The 17,823-nt window shown below is 40.3% G+C and overlaps 2 protein-coding genes across 2 annotated transcripts; one reads left to right on the top strand and one right to left on the bottom strand.

The window, feature by feature from the left end:
• The first annotated feature begins 3,921 nt into the window (after positions 1–3,921).
• pdzd11 (PDZ domain containing 11) lies at positions 3,922–8,121 on the top strand. Its single transcript, XM_088989816.1, has 6 exons — positions 3,922–4,004; positions 4,601–4,698; positions 4,912–5,052; positions 5,840–5,938; positions 7,557–7,617; positions 7,995–8,121. The coding sequence occupies exons 2-6, from the start codon at positions 4,606–4,608 to the stop codon at positions 8,027–8,029; spliced, it is 429 nt and encodes a 142-aa protein (XP_088845942.1). The 5' UTR covers positions 3,922–4,004; positions 4,601–4,605; the 3' UTR covers positions 8,030–8,121.
• A 709-nt stretch (positions 8,122–8,830) lies between these two features.
• On the bottom strand, positions 8,831–16,308 carry stard14 (START domain containing 14). Its single transcript, XM_088989815.1, has 6 exons — positions 15,970–16,308; positions 14,903–15,050; positions 13,704–13,807; positions 13,064–13,181; positions 12,437–12,489; positions 8,831–9,471 (listed from the first exon to the last, which is right to left on the bottom strand). The coding sequence occupies exons 1-6, from the start codon at positions 16,138–16,140 to the stop codon at positions 9,259–9,261; spliced, it is 807 nt and encodes a 268-aa protein (XP_088845941.1). The 5' UTR covers positions 16,141–16,308; the 3' UTR covers positions 8,831–9,258.
• Positions 16,309–17,823: the final 1,515 nt, after the last annotated feature.

Raw genomic sequence — 17,823 nt, 5'->3', positions numbered from 1 at the left:
GTGCGTGGGTGTGTGTGCGTGCGCGCGTGCGTGCGTGCGTGTGTGTGTGTGTGTGTGTGTGTGTGTGTGTGTGTGTGTGTGTGTGTGTGTGTGTGTGTGTGTGTGTGTGTGTGTGTGCGCGCGCGCATGCTAGGGGGAGGGGGGTCGCAACGATAAATTTATTGAATTCTTCTTTCTTCTTTTCCTTTCGGCTTTCCCCTTTAAGGGGTCGCCACAGCAAATCAGTGTCCTCCATCTTTGAAGTTTGATCCGCATGTTTGTTTTGGCCAAGCTTTTACGTCGGATGCCCTTCCTGACACAACCCTCTGTATTTATCCGGGCTAACGATAAATTTATTGAATTAAAAGAAAAAAAAGAAGAAACAAAAAAAGTCTCTGAGGAACAAAAGCACAGATTTCTCCTCCATTTCAAAATTTAAGTACAGTACAGGACTCCATCGGGACAAAAGTTGACACTGTCAAGGGTCACCACCACAGTGAATGCAAATGAAAAATACTGCAAGATTATTTTGAAGTTACATACAATCCACATTTGATAATTTGGCACAATAGTTTAAACAATAATTTAAAATATAAGACCATAATTTTTTGACTTCAAGCAATTTAAATTTAGCTAAGGCTTTTCCATGTAAACAATTAAACTTTCTTAATTTTGGACACATTAACATGCGATTTTATTGTGACTTCAGACTTATTACTTGTCACATAGAAATTCCTTGCTTCGGTGTAGTACTTTGCGAGTACTGCATAGAAGTACTTGTTGCGCACAGCTGTTGGCTGCATACTTTTAGAGTCCCTTATTTTTGAATTCTTAATGGTTTGTTCCTTCACTCTAATCCACTTCACTCCAGTCTGCGGCTGGATGAATGCATGGCTTGAGGAGCCTGCGATACGAAAGGAGCGTCAGCGCAGCGCGTCAATGCGTATGTGGGACTGTCGCAGCTTGGAATTGAAGCGGATTTATGTGGGACAGGAGATGTGAGACAATCTATTTTCGTCAAAGGAAGCTACAGCTGCATGTTTGCTTTTCCACATTTATCTTGTAGTAGATGTGCACATTCCACCATGATCCACTGGTGAAAAGGACAGTTTGATCCTCTCCTCTTTCATCTAGAACTGCTTCATGTCACAAAGAGGGTACAGCGAGTGCGGAAGAATGGATGACTCTCTATGTCTTTGTGTTGTCATATGATGTTATTTAGTTGTTTTTTTTTTGTTACATCCAATCCAAATGAATGCATTGAGACATGCAGAAAGTGATGCATTTCAGCTGTAAGAATCCAAACAAGTACAAACACACCACAAACAAGAGCAACCGTGAGAGCCACAAGATTCGTTACCCACCATGGAAAAGACGGTTGGAGGCCAAGATCAAGGCAGCTCGGAAAGATGTGAGTCAATTGACGGAGATCCAGAGAGGTGTGAATAAAAAGCCAATACCTAAGAGGTACATGCAGATAACCATACCTGAAGCACTCGAAACTGCCAAACAAAGGCTCCAGGCCTTGTCCAGTCGCCTAAAGAGGTACACGAAAGAGAATGAGGCCAGAAGAATAAACAGGCTGTTCGCAACACAACCTGCGAAAGTGTACGCTCAGTGGCAGGGTTCTAACAGCAGAGCAGACCCTCCAAGGCTGGAAACTGAAAGATACTGGAAAGGCATATGGGAGAAGGAGGTCGCACATAACAGCAGTGCACAATGGCTGGTGACTCTGAAAGAGGAGCACAGCAACCTCCCTGAACAGAACCCAGTTACCATTACAGCGGAACACATACAAGAAAGAGTCTCAGGTATGAAAAAGTGGACGGCACCAGGCCCGGATATCGTCCACACCTACTGGCTAAAGAATCCAAGCTCAATGAATACATCAAAGAGAAGGCTCCAACGGATGATGTACTCAGACAATGTTTCAGAGAATGGGGAACAGAGGATGAGGTGCTGGAAGAAGGACAATCATGGTAGGAAAAGCCCCTACACGGGATGTACCACCGAACCATAACTGAAGTGGCTGATCTCAAGAAGTCCTATCAGTGGCTAGAGAGGGCTGGCCTAAAGGACAGCACAGAGGCACTCATCCTGGCTGCTCAAGAGCAGGCCCTAAGCACCAGAGCCATAGAGGCAAGGAATTACCACACCAGGCAAGACCCAAGGTGGAGGTTGTGCAAAGAGGCACCTGAGACAATCCAACACATAACTGCAGGGTGTAAGATGCTGGCAGGGAAAGCCTACATGGAGCGCCATAACCAGGTGGCTGGCATAGTCTACCGAAACATCTGTGCGGAGTATGGACGGGAAGCCCCAAGGTCAAAATGGGAAACACCTCCCAAGGTAGTAGAGAATGACCAAGCAAAGATCCTGTGGGACTTCCAGATGCAGACTGACAAGATGGTAATGGCCAACCAACCAGATATCGTGGTCATAGATAAAGGGAAAAAGAAAGCCGTTGTCGTGGATGTAGCGGTCCAGAGTGATGGAAACATCAGAAAGAAGGAACATGAGAAAATCGAGAAATACCAAGGTCTCAGAGAGGAGCTGGAGAGAGCCTGGAAGGTAAAGTTCGTGCCTGTGGTGGTCAGAGCACTCGGGGCAGTGACCCCCAAACTAGACGAGTGGTTGCAACAGATCCCGGTAACAACATCGAATATCTCGGTCCAGAAAAGCGCACAGCACGGATACTGCGCAGAACCCTCAAGCTTCCTGGAGGACCCGAGCTATTAAAAAAAAAAAAATGGGGGACAGACACCACCCATGTTGGGTGAGACGAGGATATATATATATATATATATATTTACCTTTTTGATGGTCGTTGATGGCTTATGGCTTAAGTCACTTTCCATAAGTACTGTTGGTAACTTAACCTCTGGTGTGGCTTCTCTTCTTTGCTTCTTTGGAGACTCATCATTTTTGCTGATTAAAACCCTCTTAATTGACACCTGTTGCTTTCTGACTTGTAAGGTCTTACGAAGCTGAGGCATCACATTATTGTTCATCATGTTGATGATTGTCATAGCCACAGTCTTTTCTGGATGGAAGTGTTCGGTAAAAGACTGCACATCATTCCACTTTGCCAACATTGCCTTTATTAGCTTACTTGATGCTGCATCCATCTCCTCCTCCTCAGATGTTCTCGAACCATCCGTTGCTGGCTTTAAAATCCTCAATAAGCGCCGAACTTCCAGGTTGGCGCATGGCGATATCGGCGTGAATTAGCCGTGCTTTCTCGCATAAAATAGCTTTACTCACGCTGTCGCCGGATAGCTGGTTTACGTTAATCCAAATGAACAGAAGTTTTTCAACTTCTTCGATTGCCCGAGACCGTCGCTTTCAGAGCACGGAAACACCTTTTGCAACAGACGCATCTTTGATGGCTTCTCTGTTCTGGAAAATGGTAGCAATGGTTGACTTAGCATAGCCGTGCTCGGCCACTAAATCACACAAACGCACACCTCGTTCGTGTTTTTCAATTATCTCCTTCTTCTCAGCGACTGTGATTTTATTTTGTGTCTTCTTGGGCTGAAGACGAGCCTGTGGTGGGTTTTTTTTTTGGTCCCATCATAGTAAAATTATCACCAAAAAGCTCCAAGGAGGCGATCGACGTGTGCATTCAAAGAGAGGGGGTGAGGAAAGTCGCGCCGGCTGGAGCGCTGTTCTGTCGTGTGCTTCCGTCGATGATGAGGTCTCACTGTATATGTAACATCAACCCGCCCCCTTCTGTGCACCTGCTGGGTGAGATGCCTGGTCCTAGTGCCCGCCCCTATGTGTTTTTTTTTACATTCGTAATTTGTTTTACATATAATTTTGCACTATTTTTGGAAGTAAATTTTAAGTAAATTTAAGCAACGAAAAAAGGGAGGATCCATTTGGGAGCCGAAAAAGTTGGCTCTTTTTGGTGAGCCGATCCAAAAGAGCCGGAATTCCCATCACTAGGGGGCAATACTCAGCTCGATGGCTGATTGTAACGTAAAAAGAAGAGGCATTGTTGATCTCAGTGGTAGAGCCATTGGGTGAGATAAAACGTTCATTTTCTCGCTTTCATTTATCTTTAACTGTTAGTATATGCGGGAGCTGTATTTGTATATTTTCCGATGATTTTCCAGCTCAATCAACGTGTCATTAATGTGACTAAGCTGGTCCGTTTGACGCTTGATTTTCAGTTGCGCCTAGGCGCTAAGCTAACTTCAGCGCAAGCTGTCGTCTTGTTTACAAGTGAATGGCAATGATTTTCATTTTGTTACGCTTGTTTTTCATCCAAACCACAAAAGTATAAAATTCCCACTTTTAAGTAGACCTGTTGATGAACGTAGCTGTTAGCTGACAATGTGATGCAAATTGTGTTGTATATCTTTCGAACCTTTACACTTGTTTCCATACTTGATACCAACGCTCTTAAAAGTTGACTCAAAGAAGGAATCAATGAAGGACCGAGGAGCTGAGAAGCTTGCCACACTTTAAACTCAACCTCTGGCCTTGCGCACAAACTGTAATTTAAAAACTTAACTTTAAAATGTGAACTAATCCAGTCTGTGTTTTGACGTGTCTGCTTCGTCACACAAAACGCCACAGAATGTACGCGACATTATACCAGTTTATGTCTGTGCAGTGACGATGGATCAGAAAATTCCCTATGATGACTACCAGCTCCCCGTAGTCTTCCTGCCCTCTTATGAGAACCCACCGGCATGGATTCCACCTCAAGAGGCAAGTTGCAGTGTTCGTGCACTTGCAAGCCTGTAAAATAAAAGACTGAATTTGTAATAGAATAGAATAGATACACATTATCATACAACAATTCTTCTTTTCCTTTCGGCTTTTCCCTTCAAGGGGTCGCCACAGTAAATCAGTGTCCTCCATCTGCTGTGAAAAATTAGCACAATAAAGTCAAGTTTGCCTCGTTTTAAACTGTTATTTCAGCGGGTACGCCACCCAGACTACAACAATGAGCTGACCCAGTTCCTCCCTCGCACCGTCGTCTTGAAGAAACCTCCAGGAGCACAGTTGGGCTTCAACATCCGTGGTGGCAAGGCCTCACAGCTGGGAATCTTCATATCCAAGGTGTGTGTGTGTGTGTGTGTGTGTGTGTGTGTGTGTGTGTGTGTGTGTGTGTGTGTGTGTGTGTGTGTGTGTGTGTGTGTGTGTGTGTGTGTGTGCTTCACTCTCGCACAAGGCTAAGCCTTTAAACTCGAAAATCTTTTATTTCTTCACAAAAATCACATTTTCAATTTTCAGATTTTTTTTTCATCTATATGACAATTCCAAGTAAGACATTGTGCAGTAATGTTGTTTTATTTCTATATAAAAAGAACAAATATCTCCCTCCTAAAAAAATTAAATATAAGATGTAACTATTTTTGTTGCAGATAAAAAAAAATCTCACTCCCACCAACTCCAGTCACAAAACACTTCCATATGTTTTCACAGCCATTTTACAGCATTATACATACAGCATCCCGAAAAATAAATGGATCATAGCTGATTTGATATGTAAATATTCATTTGAATGTGTGTACAGAGAGCGGTGAACAAAACTACTTTTCTATTCGACGGGCATTATTGCCTTCTTTCATGTGTTTTTCGCCAAAAATGTAGGGTAGGCTCTAAAAAAAGTGACGTTGCAAGTTGCAAAATACCGGTAATAAAAAATATTAAATGTCATGTTTTTTAAACATAATTGGCGAAATGTAACTTTTATCCCTGAAAAGTTGAACATAATTCACGTCTTGTTCCTTCAGGTTGATGTATGGTGTCTAAAATTGAACTATGGAAGCGGCTGAGGAAAAAAAATCCTGGTTATGAAACTAACCCTTATTTATTGTCAATTGTTATTTCTCTGTGTTACCAGGTGGTTCCAGATTCTGATGCCCACCGAGCAGGCCTGCAGGAAGGAGACCAGGTTCTTTCCGTCAACGAGGTGGACTTCCAAGACATAGAACATTCCAGAGTAAGTCCCACAATTTTGCTTGGTGGAAGAAAGACTAAACTAATGTTTTTTTTTTGTGATCAAGAGGAGATGGTTCCCTACTTTAGTATTAAAAGATTGCAATTTTTGAAAAATGACGACAGGCTACTCAACTTTCTTTTGTCCCATTTAGCTTTTTTGTCCTTTCTCTTGACTTTATTTTTATTTCTTTTTTCCTCTCTTCACTATTTATTTATATAGCTATCCAACTATCTATCTATCTCACTAGTTGTCTGGCTATCTATCTAGCTATCTATTAGCTAATTATTCGCCGTGGCGACCCCTTCAAGGGGTCGCCGAAAAGCCGAAAGGAAAAGAAGAAGAGGAAGATCTATGGGCTATCTAGCTGGATATTAGCTCTGTAGCTATTTTTCTATCTATTTGAGTCACTTCTGGGTTGAGTAAATGCTGGCCCGTGTGGCTGCTGCTCCTCACCCACAGATAAACTTATCCTGTGACGGTGAAGTGACCTTGAGTTTTGAAAGGCGCTTATAAATGAAATGTATTGTTATTATTACAAAAGCACCCAATACAACCATTATCATAATACAATTCATACAGTTCTATGTTTTGAGGACTCTTCAATGTATGTCATCATTTGGCGCGACATCTAGGAAACATCAGAATCAGAGTCATCTTTATGGGCCAAGTATGTAGAACACACAAGGAATTTGTCTCCGGTTGAACACACTGCACTAGTATCATCATAACGAGTACAAATGAATATGGACATGACATAAATAAATATGGAAGGACATTTTTTTGCGGTGGTACAACCCAATGACAACTACGAGACAATGTCCAAAGTATCACGCTGAGCTCAAATGATCAGTGGTACAATACAATACTATGAGTTGTACAGTTGGTATAGAAAATCATTGCACCCTTTTAAAGTGACCACTAGCAATATTTGTAGTGCAAGTGTGCAAGTGTGGTTCGCTGACGAAGCCTCTTGGATAGGAGGCGAAACGTCCGAAACCTTCACTTTTGTACAGATGACGGCTGAAGAAACCTTCTCATCGATGCAAGTGTGCAATTATGCAAATGTCTTTTGAGTGCTTTAAAGTGTCTGGTGCTGTGGAATATAGAGCAGTCATAGTGATTCAAGTGAATACAGCGCTGGAGCTACAATGATTATAGCGGTAATGCTGTTCCACAGGGTTGTGAAAAATCTCAAAGAGCCACTTTACAAGTAGGTTTTAGTTACGGTTTAGGGAGTTAATGCCTCGAGGCAAGAAGCTGTTTAAGTGCTTGCTGAATTTGGTGCACATGGATCGGTAGCGCTTGCCTGAGGCGAGTTTGCTGGAAAAGGTGGTGGGCAGGGTCGGAGTTGTACAAGTAGAATTTTCTGGGCCCTTGTCTTGGTTCTTGCGGTCAGAAGTGGGTAGGGCGGTGCGAGTCTTTTTTTTTTTCCTAACTGTCCGTTGAAGTCCGATTTACGGCGACCCCAAATTAAACGTGATGGAAGAACACAGGATTGATTCAATGACTGCCGTGGAGCAGCCACATCATTGACCGTATCGTAAATGAACTGTACACTAGGCAGAGTCTTAGCTCTCACCACAAATATCCACATGTGTATGTCTGTGTGTCTTTATAGGCTGTGGATATTCTAAAGACAGCACGTGAAATCCTGATGAGGGTCCGCTTTTTCCCTTACAGTAAGTTGTCTGACATGTCTCACGCCTCGTGGAAGTTACAGATCTGCAATGTGAAGGGATGATTTAGTTTTTAAAAACACATGTTCAGGACCTTGAATGAGAAATGCAAATTGGCACAAAACACAAAGTAGTTGACATGAATATTGATGACGTTTATAAATATTACACCACATCAAAGAGACATTTTTAAAATTGCTAAATTAATCCTGCACTTCTATAACAGTTGATCCTGCTTTTCAGGAGTTATCCAAGACCCATATGTAGAGGTTTTTTGTTATATTCAGGACATTATAATGACCGTTGTAGTAATTGTCACGCAATTAACTTAATCGTCAGAGTTCCAAATTAACGACAACATTTTATTTTAATCCTTTCAGACTATCAGAGGCAGAAGGAGAGAACTGTCCACTAGCTGGCAACAGAGAGCCAGAAACGAAGAATTGAGACTCTGCTGTGACGCCATTGACCCTCACCGACAGCCTCACTCACACACAAACACACTCACACACATCGTTTTGGAATCAGGGCCTTGCTCAGTCATTTTAACACTGACTCAGTTTCACAGGAGCAGTTCACGTAGCTCATTTGCATAACTGAACTCACACAAATCTATGAAGTCAATAGTGCGTCACTTTGAGGCTTTTAAGTCAAAGACGTGCAGTTTTAGACGAGGTTGTATGTGCAGAAATGTCAGCTCATCAATGTAGAAATGTCCGCATGTGTGAAATGTAAATATCATGGTATCACGCCCCAAAATATATATATATATATACTAATAAAGACACCAGGAGCTTTCTGAGAAAGTCAACTAATCCAACATGTCAAGAATGAAACCCTTCTACATGCAGTTTTTACATATTGTAAAGAGATGTGACAGCCTTACTACATAATGATAAGTATTTATGAATTGTACATGTTGGATTTGATTCATATGCCATTGGATAATGACCAGTTTCTTTCTTGCCACTTTTCTCACCCTCATGTCTTGATTTTTCCTTGTACCATTAAAAAAATTATATATATATATATATATATAATTTTCCCACATCAGCTTTGTCTGTGGATTCTGTTTTCCCATCTGTGTGAACTTTGGAAATGTATTGCCTACCCAACTGTTAGAAACTAAACTTGTTTGCTTAAGAAAGAAAACCACCTTTTTACCTGTTAATTAAGATGTGCTAACTAGTTGCCCAAGGAAAAAAAGACTACAAAATTGTTTTCAAACCATATATTTTTTTACTTGGTCTATTTTTTTCTCCCACCAAAATTCACAAGCAGACAGCTGAACATCCGAAAAATCCGTCTGGCACCAGGCTTCATTTCTTTTCTTCAATCGTCAAAAATGAATACAACAGAGCTATGAAAGAATTATATCTATCAGGTCAGCAGGTATTAAAATAACATGGTACAAAAAAGTATATACAATGACTTCATTGCACAAAAAAAGGAAGTGTACCACCCAAAGTAAAAATCTTAAACATTTTTTGATTTTCTTCAAACGATACTTTCAACAAAAAGGCCAGACTTTTTTAAGTGAACAACAAGTGTGCTACTGTAAATATGAAAGAAAAATAATACATAAAGCTTATTTGAGCACTTCCTGGGGTGATTTCAAAATGTGCAAACGAGTCATTTTGAGGGTCATTTTTTGTCCTTGGGCGTCTGTAAACTTTCATCCAGCATGCTGCTCTCGTCCACGTTCTCTAGCGAGTCGCCTCGCTGGATGATGATTTCCGCCGGGTTCATCCGAGGCAGCTTGCACTGTTCGGGGTACAGCCACGGCTTAGTATTCGGCTCATTTTGCTCCTTCCAGTTGGGGTATTTCTTCCCTGCATCATGAACGCATTTCAGCACCTGGATGTGGTGGGACAATAATAATTCATTTTAAGACCTACACTGATTGGCAAAAAGTATCATGGAAGTCACCTGTATGTAAATACAAATACACAATCTAGGTTTATACAGTATAATATCACAGATTTTTAAGCAATCTTTTTGGATGATTATTTTTCTTTTTTTAAACAATTAAGTCAGAATTTAACAGATGGTGCCTTTTGTGTGGGTAACACATGCCAGACGGCACAAAGTTCTACTGGAAGAGAAGCAGCAAAATAAATAGCACAAAGACACAGAACAGGTTCACTTTTAAATTGCTGAATACTCTGCTTGTAAGTGATGTATCTTAATGAAACGTTTAGGCTAATATACATTAGCCTGTTTGTGGTGTTTCGCATTGTATGTTAGCTTGAGGCTAATTGCTTTATGGCAGCGGTGTCAAACTCATTTTTTGCCACGGACCGCATTGTCGTAACAGTTTCCTCTCGAGGGCCATTATGGATTTGGGGAAATTTTTGGGGAATTTGGGAATTTGTTTCATCTGCGCCACATATTGCATACAGAACGCACAAAAAATAATGAATTACTAGTTTTTAAATCTGAAGTCAAGACTAATGACTGTTGATGAAAATGTTTCTTCAGCCGTCATCTGTACTTCTTTGAAGGTATCGGACGTTTCGCTTCTTATCCAAGATGCTTCTTCAAGCGCTGAAGAACACCTTCAAAGAAGTACAGATGACGGCTGAAGAAACCTTTTCATCGATGGACCATTCCTGTACAACTGAGAGCTTACACAGACGTACTAATGACCGTTATTGTGGTTTACATTGGACAATTTGACATTTTGGTTCGGAGTTCAGAAAGCATCAAGGCACTTGACACACCTGATTTGCTTTCGCGGGCCGAATAAAATGATGTGGCAGGCCAAATTTGGCCCCTGGGCCTTGACTTTGACACCTGTGATTTAGGGAATTTGGACAATTGTGCGAGCCAGTCTTCTTTATGTTCCTTCAAATTAATAGGTAAAAACAGGTGTGAAGACATGCTTTAAAATATGTGTTTTACTCATTTTAAACGTGTTAGCAGCACGGAGAAAGGAGTCGTCTATATTTTTTCTTTTGTTTCTCTGCTTGTGGTAATGTATGGTGAAAAGTGTCTCTCTGCACAAAGCTTGTCTTATTTTGATTAAATTTAAAACAGCATTGCCGTGACAACCTCATAATTGTATTCACCTCCCTGTGGCAAAGATTAACTTCAGTGTGCGCAGATGCGGGTTTGATTGACGGGAAAATATGAAAAATATTTCAGCCTCTGTGATCGGTATAGGTAAATATTTTGTTTTTTTTAAAGGGCAGACGGACATAAAGTGGAAAAAATATGATATAAAAAAGTTTCGTCAATGGCCGGCCACCCATTTGTTACCCGCAGTTCTTAATTTGCCAACTTCTGACAAATCATGTCGTTTCTCATAAAAGGAACACTTGGAAAGTTGGTGTTACAGACGTACTTCCTTTCTGTCGTCATATAATTTGCTGTGAACGTTTCCCGAGGTACGCCCTTGTTACGTGTCACGTCTCAGTGGCGAAAAATCAATTCAGCACAGTAATATGTATGTCTCATTCGTACACGCGCACACACATGCGCACAGGCGAGCGCACACATGTGAAGAGTTGCCGTGTGTGTGTGTGTGTGTGTGTGTGTGTGTGTGTGTGTGTGTGTGTGTGTGTGTGTGTGTGTGTGTGTGTGTGTGTGTGTGTGTGTGTGTGTGTGTGTGTGTGTGTGTGTGTGTGTGTGTGTGTGTGCGCGTGCGAAACTGGGTAAACGAGTTATACCGGCTGAGAATTTGCCAGCAACTTCAATAGAATAGGAAACTGAAACCAGTTTCTATCGTTATCATTGTTCTTTGAGAGACACAAAACCTTTTTTTTAACACTCCCATATGAAACACCAATTTCAATTAAAAACAATCGAATGAAAGTGGAGCAATCGCATTATTTACACATTACATCACAACCAAACACAGGAGGATTAAGGCTACAACCTTGCCCCACCATGAAAAAAAAGTTAAAGTTGAAATGTCACCACGACTGTTTCCTCACAAAGCCGAGCAAAGACATGCATTGTTTAATATACAAAGTGTTTCCTCAAAGTTGACAACATGAATGACACAATCAAATACCACTCAAATCATCTAAAATTTTAACAGTCAACAGTGTAAAAACTAACTAACAACACAGTCGCCTCCTGCTAGCTTCTTGCTAACCTAATACAGGCAACATCTGATTTACGACCGGCTCGACTTACGACCACGTGTACTTACCACGACCGCCAGACCCTATTTTTAAAAATTTAATTCTACGCCTGCCACCGCAACGCGCTAGCAAGCCGGCAACGCATACGACAATTTTGGCCAGCCAGCCAGCATCTCACTCTCGCACAGCAATCGACCGTGTGATGGCACCAGAGGGGGAAGTTTGCGAGTCATTTAGCCCGCGAGTCTCTATTCAATATTTTGAATGTATTTCGACTTACGACCGTTTGGTCGGAACGGAACTCGGTCGGAAGTCGGATGTGACCTATCACGGGAAACACCATAGGCAAAGGGGCTAATAATGCTAACAATTAGCATTGAATGGATGCATGGCAGCGTTCTGATGCTTTCAGTCTAGTGATGTCTGAACAAAAACAATGGAGCAAGGCACATTAAAAGACAGAACTTCACTCGCAGGCATCTATTCTTCTTTTTCTATTCTTTTCTTTGCCTGTCCAAAGACAATTTCTTGGCATAGTTATTCAAATCTTTCTTTTTTGGAACATCCTATCCTGTATTTATCTGCTTGCTAACTTGTTTATTGCGTGTTACTTGTAACTGGGAAATGTGTTTCATGATGACCGTCATAGACTGTGAAAACCAACATTATATGTGAATCAAAAAGTAATGTTTGGACACCCCTAATGGAGTTCAGCTCGGGTCATAACTTACCCGTGGAGCTAGGACTTCAGAAGCTTTGTTTACCAACCACTTTGGAAGAAATCCTGAGAGGAAAAGAGTGAAAAATATTCAATTTCACATTTAAATACATTCCAATTAAAAAAATAGCAGTCATTCTTTTGATGTTTATTTTGCTCTTTTATTTGTTTCAGCTTTTCCTGTGACATTTCAAAGACCAACGGCTCATACGGTTGGTCACTCCTGGCTGACTATAAGCTGCTTAAAAGCAGCCATGCCAGTACACTATCCACCGGATAAAATTTCCTTATGTAGGCGTAGCGCGCTATTAACTGCAAGTCACAGTTACACCCAACAACAGCTATGAATGAGGAAGCACAATGTATTCATTTATTTCAGCCAGCAGAAGTCACTCGGGCCCAATGCCAAAGTGAGCAATCATTCAGGGCCATTTCAACAATCTGACAACCGAAATGGTGATAAACCGTTGAATGTTACACCTCCATAGGTGAGCACAACCTAGTTCTCAGTCTTCAATGGTTATATTTTAACATTAATGATTTATACGGAAATATATTCCAGCATTAACTTTGGGGGCATTTGAACAAACAAACATACAAATCCAAGTTGGTTTATTTGTGCTGGAAAAGTCTATCTTACCTTTGGGGTCGGCTTGTGAGAGATAAATGAAATTGCAGCTGTTGGGCCCTGTGGACTCGATGTAGTAGCCGGTGAGGATGGATACGGCTCGCACCATATTAGTGCGAGGAGGGAATTTCTGGAATGCAAAGGACAATGTATTACAGTAAATGAATAAAGTATCCAATATCTCAGATAGATTATCACGATCCAAAATACGTACTTTGAAGTCAGCCAGTTGCCCTACGAATTTTCCTTGTCTACTGCCGGTTCCAAATTCCCACACAAGCCCCTTAAATGTGCAGTTTTCAAACACACCCTAACATCCATTTTACTTTCTTGGCATTCCACACGGCATGATACTTGGAGCCCTTACTGTAGTGTCATAGTTGTTTTAATTTTTTTAATGAAGTTATATAAATCCTTTGATGTTTTATGTTTAATTATCATTTATAGCTAGCATTTAATTTTATATACCGACTGTTTTTAATGTGCGCTTGAAATAAATAAAAAATATCTGAATTAATCTGGATGACACTTTTTACCATTAGAGACTGCAATATAGCGTCTGATGTAGTCCCAAATTACAAACAAAATTAAACATTTTACACTGCATTTGTGTGTGCACAAGTTTTCTTTTTTTTCCCATGAAACTACTTACTGGGTGTTTGACTGAGAAGTTGATGATGAGGTATTCCTTGTCCGTCACTCGCCACGAGCGGAGGGTCACTACATCTCGGTTACGAATCGGCTTTGGACAACGCCCTGACCGGGACAAAAAAACAGGGCGATCTTATTCGATAACAACAAACACGCTAGATGCAACACAGGGGCCTCCTACATCATTTTGTAAGTATCGATTTGAATCTCATAACTTAAAATGTTCAGGGACACCCTGACAAGGCTTCAGGATTTGCCAGTACAAAAAGTAAAGCCTCTGTGATTGGGTTTCAACCAGTTTGAGGTGTACAGATCCTCTTAAACGATATCGGCTAGGATAAACTCTAGACAAACTCGATAGAAACAAGATGGATATACAGTAAAGTCTCGTTATATCGATATCGGATATATCGATAGTCCCGGTTATATCGATACTATTTCTATGCACGCACTGAGAAAATTACATGCAAACAGGGTCGGATATATCGATAGTCACGGTTATATCGATATTTTTCGGACTCCCTTGAATATCGATATAACGAGACTTTACTGTATATATTTGCTTGTCTATATTTGCTCTGCAATTGCTTGATAAACAATCCGGGGTCTGCCCCACTCAGCCAAACATTTTCATTTGTGGTCAGAATTCTAATACATAAAAATTGGATGGATGCAAGGGTCATTTTATAATTGTTATTCAACAGTTTTCTAGAGAAACGGTACTATATAAACCAATTTATTAGTAGCTGTTGCACTTTTTTTTGACACCCTTCCTTCTCACTCTGCCCACTGCCACCATTTTTTTAAAACTTGGTTCACAGCATGTGTTAAATACTATATTTTTGGTACATATCGCAGTATGCTTAAAAATGGATGGCAAGCCACAAATGGTCACTGAGCTGTAGTTTGGACACCAAGTATGTGCCCCATGATTGTCTGGTGACCAGATTGGGATATATCATGCCGCTTCACCGATGCCTACTACTTCCAGCACCACTTAGTCCGCTATACATACGTGTAAGCACAAGCTTTTTGTACATGGGAAATTCATGGATGGATGGATGGATGGATGGATGGATGGATGGATGGATGGATGGATGGATGGAAGGAAGGAAAGAAGGAAGGAAATAAGGAAGGGTGTTTTTATATATGCGCTGGGTTTGGCTGGCGAGACGACCAGGAAAGATAGGCCCCACTCACATGAGTAGTAACCGAGGTCTGCGCAGTCGGAGACACGGGCGATATCATAGCCTTCCTCCATATTGGGGTCCCATGTCTTCCGGTACTCGCTGTCGTGGATGACGTCGTACATGGTCGCTGCAGAGACTTCTTTGGTTGTCATTTTACACTAGGAAACACATACACACACAGGTTACTTTAGTCAAGAGCACTAACCCGAAAAAAAATTATAATTGGAAAAAGACATTAGTTCATGAAATGAAAGAAAAAAAACTCTAAATAATACCAATCACTTCATTTATGATTGTCTTACGCCATTAATATCATGAATTAGCTTTTGGGGTTCATTTTAAATGTATTTATTTTGGCATTAAATGTCCAACATACACACACACACGCACATACATTTTCATATTTTATAAATTACAACTGGCATTATGTTCCCATTGGCTGTAAGAGCGTTCAACTGACATGTCCATCATTCAAACTATTACGGGTAGGATCAATATTGCAGTCCATTTGATTTATTTCATCAAAATGTTAACCTTGTTCAAATTACATGTAAGGGTTTGATTTCTAAAAGTATCCATTTTTTTCATTATTATCATGACTATTATTTTCATCCAGGCACGTAAATAAATGGCCATTTTACCGCTGTTTCTTTAAATGTGGAATACAGACTCCCTCTTGTGGAGTGCGAAAGAATCATTATTAAATTACAATTAAAAATTCAAAACCTTGCATATTGTTGAAATGGTCTAATCGGATTAAGTAATCAAATACAGAACATCTTTGAAGCAGAGTTCATTTCTATTACAAATTTAAGTAAAACATTTATTCATTTAAATATATATTTTGACATGGATACAAGTTTTAGGTAAAATGCAGTGCTCATATTCCAATTGCGTACAATGTATTCAATGCTCTTGAGAAAGAAATGACTCGCTTTTGTGGACGCTTAGCTTAGGCTAACGACGTATTTTCATGTTGATCGTACTTGAGAGAGCTAAGAATTCTTTCTGATGTACTATTTGATTTAGGAACTTGTGTGTTGATATTTTGTTTTTCTTTGTTAGTTTTAACCTTACTTTGATCTTGTGCACTTTCGGCCCGTTGCTGTTTTTGTCCTTGGGAATTTCCATCCACACTTGCATTCCGTGTTTGTCGTATTTATTGTGCCAATTCCCCGAGGTGGATAAACACTGATCCTTGAAATCATCAAACGCGGAGTCGTCCGGTAGGATGCTGGCGAAAGACATGCTACCAATCACCTAACACGCAAGCACGGAAGGAGAAAAAAACGAAAAATAACAGTCGATAAAGTGTTTCTTCTTTTGAAAGTTGCCCAAAGTCAAGTCAAGCTTTCTGTGGGTTGGTTTCTGAATATAAAGAGAGGCCGATCGCCGATCGAGTCGAGCAGGATTCTTGAGGCCGAATTCCTGAGCCATGCCTTGACTCACAAACGCACTCGAGCAGAAACACACCTCCGCTGGTGACGTAGTAACACGTACAGGTAAAAAAACGCTGTTCCCCACCCTCAAAACCGATCAAACTCAAGTAGAAAATAATCATTTTCGTAACAACAACAACAACAACAACTTCTGCATCTAATTTTGTGTACATCATTTCACAATTGTACCTGCGAATGTTGGTCAATATAGTATGTAAAAAAGTGGCTTCATTAAATTAAACGCATCTTCGCTGAAATACGCGATGTCACCCACTGAACGTTTCGACGAAAGGGCCGCTCGATTTGGTGACTCAAATATACGGGAATTATATTGTGTGCGTACAATAATACATTTGATTTTGAAACGCCTTTCAAAACTCTGTAGGGCACTTTTCAAATTATATAATGAATATCCATTTTCTGAAAGTCCTTACACTTTTTTTCATTGATTAAGATAATTTATTTTAACGTGAGAATGTCATACGTATTTATTTTTACATTTGTTGTTGTGTCGTTTCCCTTCTTTTGCATAGAAACGTGTTGCATTCATTCATTCATTCATTCATTCATTCATTCATTCATTCATTTTCCCAACCGCTTTCTCCTCACGATGATTGCGGGGAAGGGAGGGGTGCTGGAGCCTATCTATCGCAGCTGACTTCTCGTACAAGGAGGGGTACACCCTGAACCGGTTGCCAGCCAATCACAGGGCACACACAAACAAACGAAACGAAACAGTTGTAGCTTACACTGTACAGTATTGGTTTTATGTGGAACAACAGGTACATAAAAGGGAAATGAAACACCACTGTCTGGTAATAAATCAAAATCTATTGGGTTAGGGTTAGGATTATCTATTGTAATCTACTGCATTTTGTTATTTTGCTAATTTATGTCACCATATTTCGTATAACTTTGAAGAATGCTAATAATTAATGACCACAGTACAATAAGCGTAAAACTGGCTATATATAGGCTATTAGCTAGCTAGCTTTCTATCTATTTGAGTTACTTCAGGGTTGAGTGAACACTGGCACGTGTGGCGAACCGCTGCTCACCTACAGAAAAACTTATCCTGTGACTGAAAATTGACCTTGAGAGTTTTGAAAGGCGCTTATAGATGAAATGTATTATATTAAATTAATATTATTATTCAGTACATTTCAGGGCCTGTACTATTTTTTTTTTACCTCAGTCAGCGTTTTTGGTCACAAAATGCTAATTAATGTCACCATATTTGGTATAACTTTGAAGAATGCTAATAATTAATGACCACAATAGAATAAGCGTTACAAGGTACACATTAAAACATTAAAAATAAAATGAAAGTCAAATCTAATCTAAGTTACTGCTTCGTCATCGTGGCCTTATGCTCAACTAGCCACACCTTACCATAATGGTGGTTAGGTATATAGTAGTTTCAATGTATGATTACTCAATATGTGACACAGACAATACAGTATGTGACAAGTGACAAGTTTAGTGCTGATGA

Source organism: Hippocampus bargibanti, linkage group LG02, assembly GCF_051943395.1.
Source record: "Hippocampus bargibanti isolate YZ-2025 linkage group LG02, ASM5194339v1, whole genome shotgun sequence".
In the NCBI taxonomy this organism is placed as follows: domain Eukaryota; kingdom Metazoa; phylum Chordata; class Actinopteri; order Syngnathiformes; family Syngnathidae; genus Hippocampus; species Hippocampus bargibanti.
This window is presented reverse-complemented; position numbering and strand designations above follow the sequence as displayed.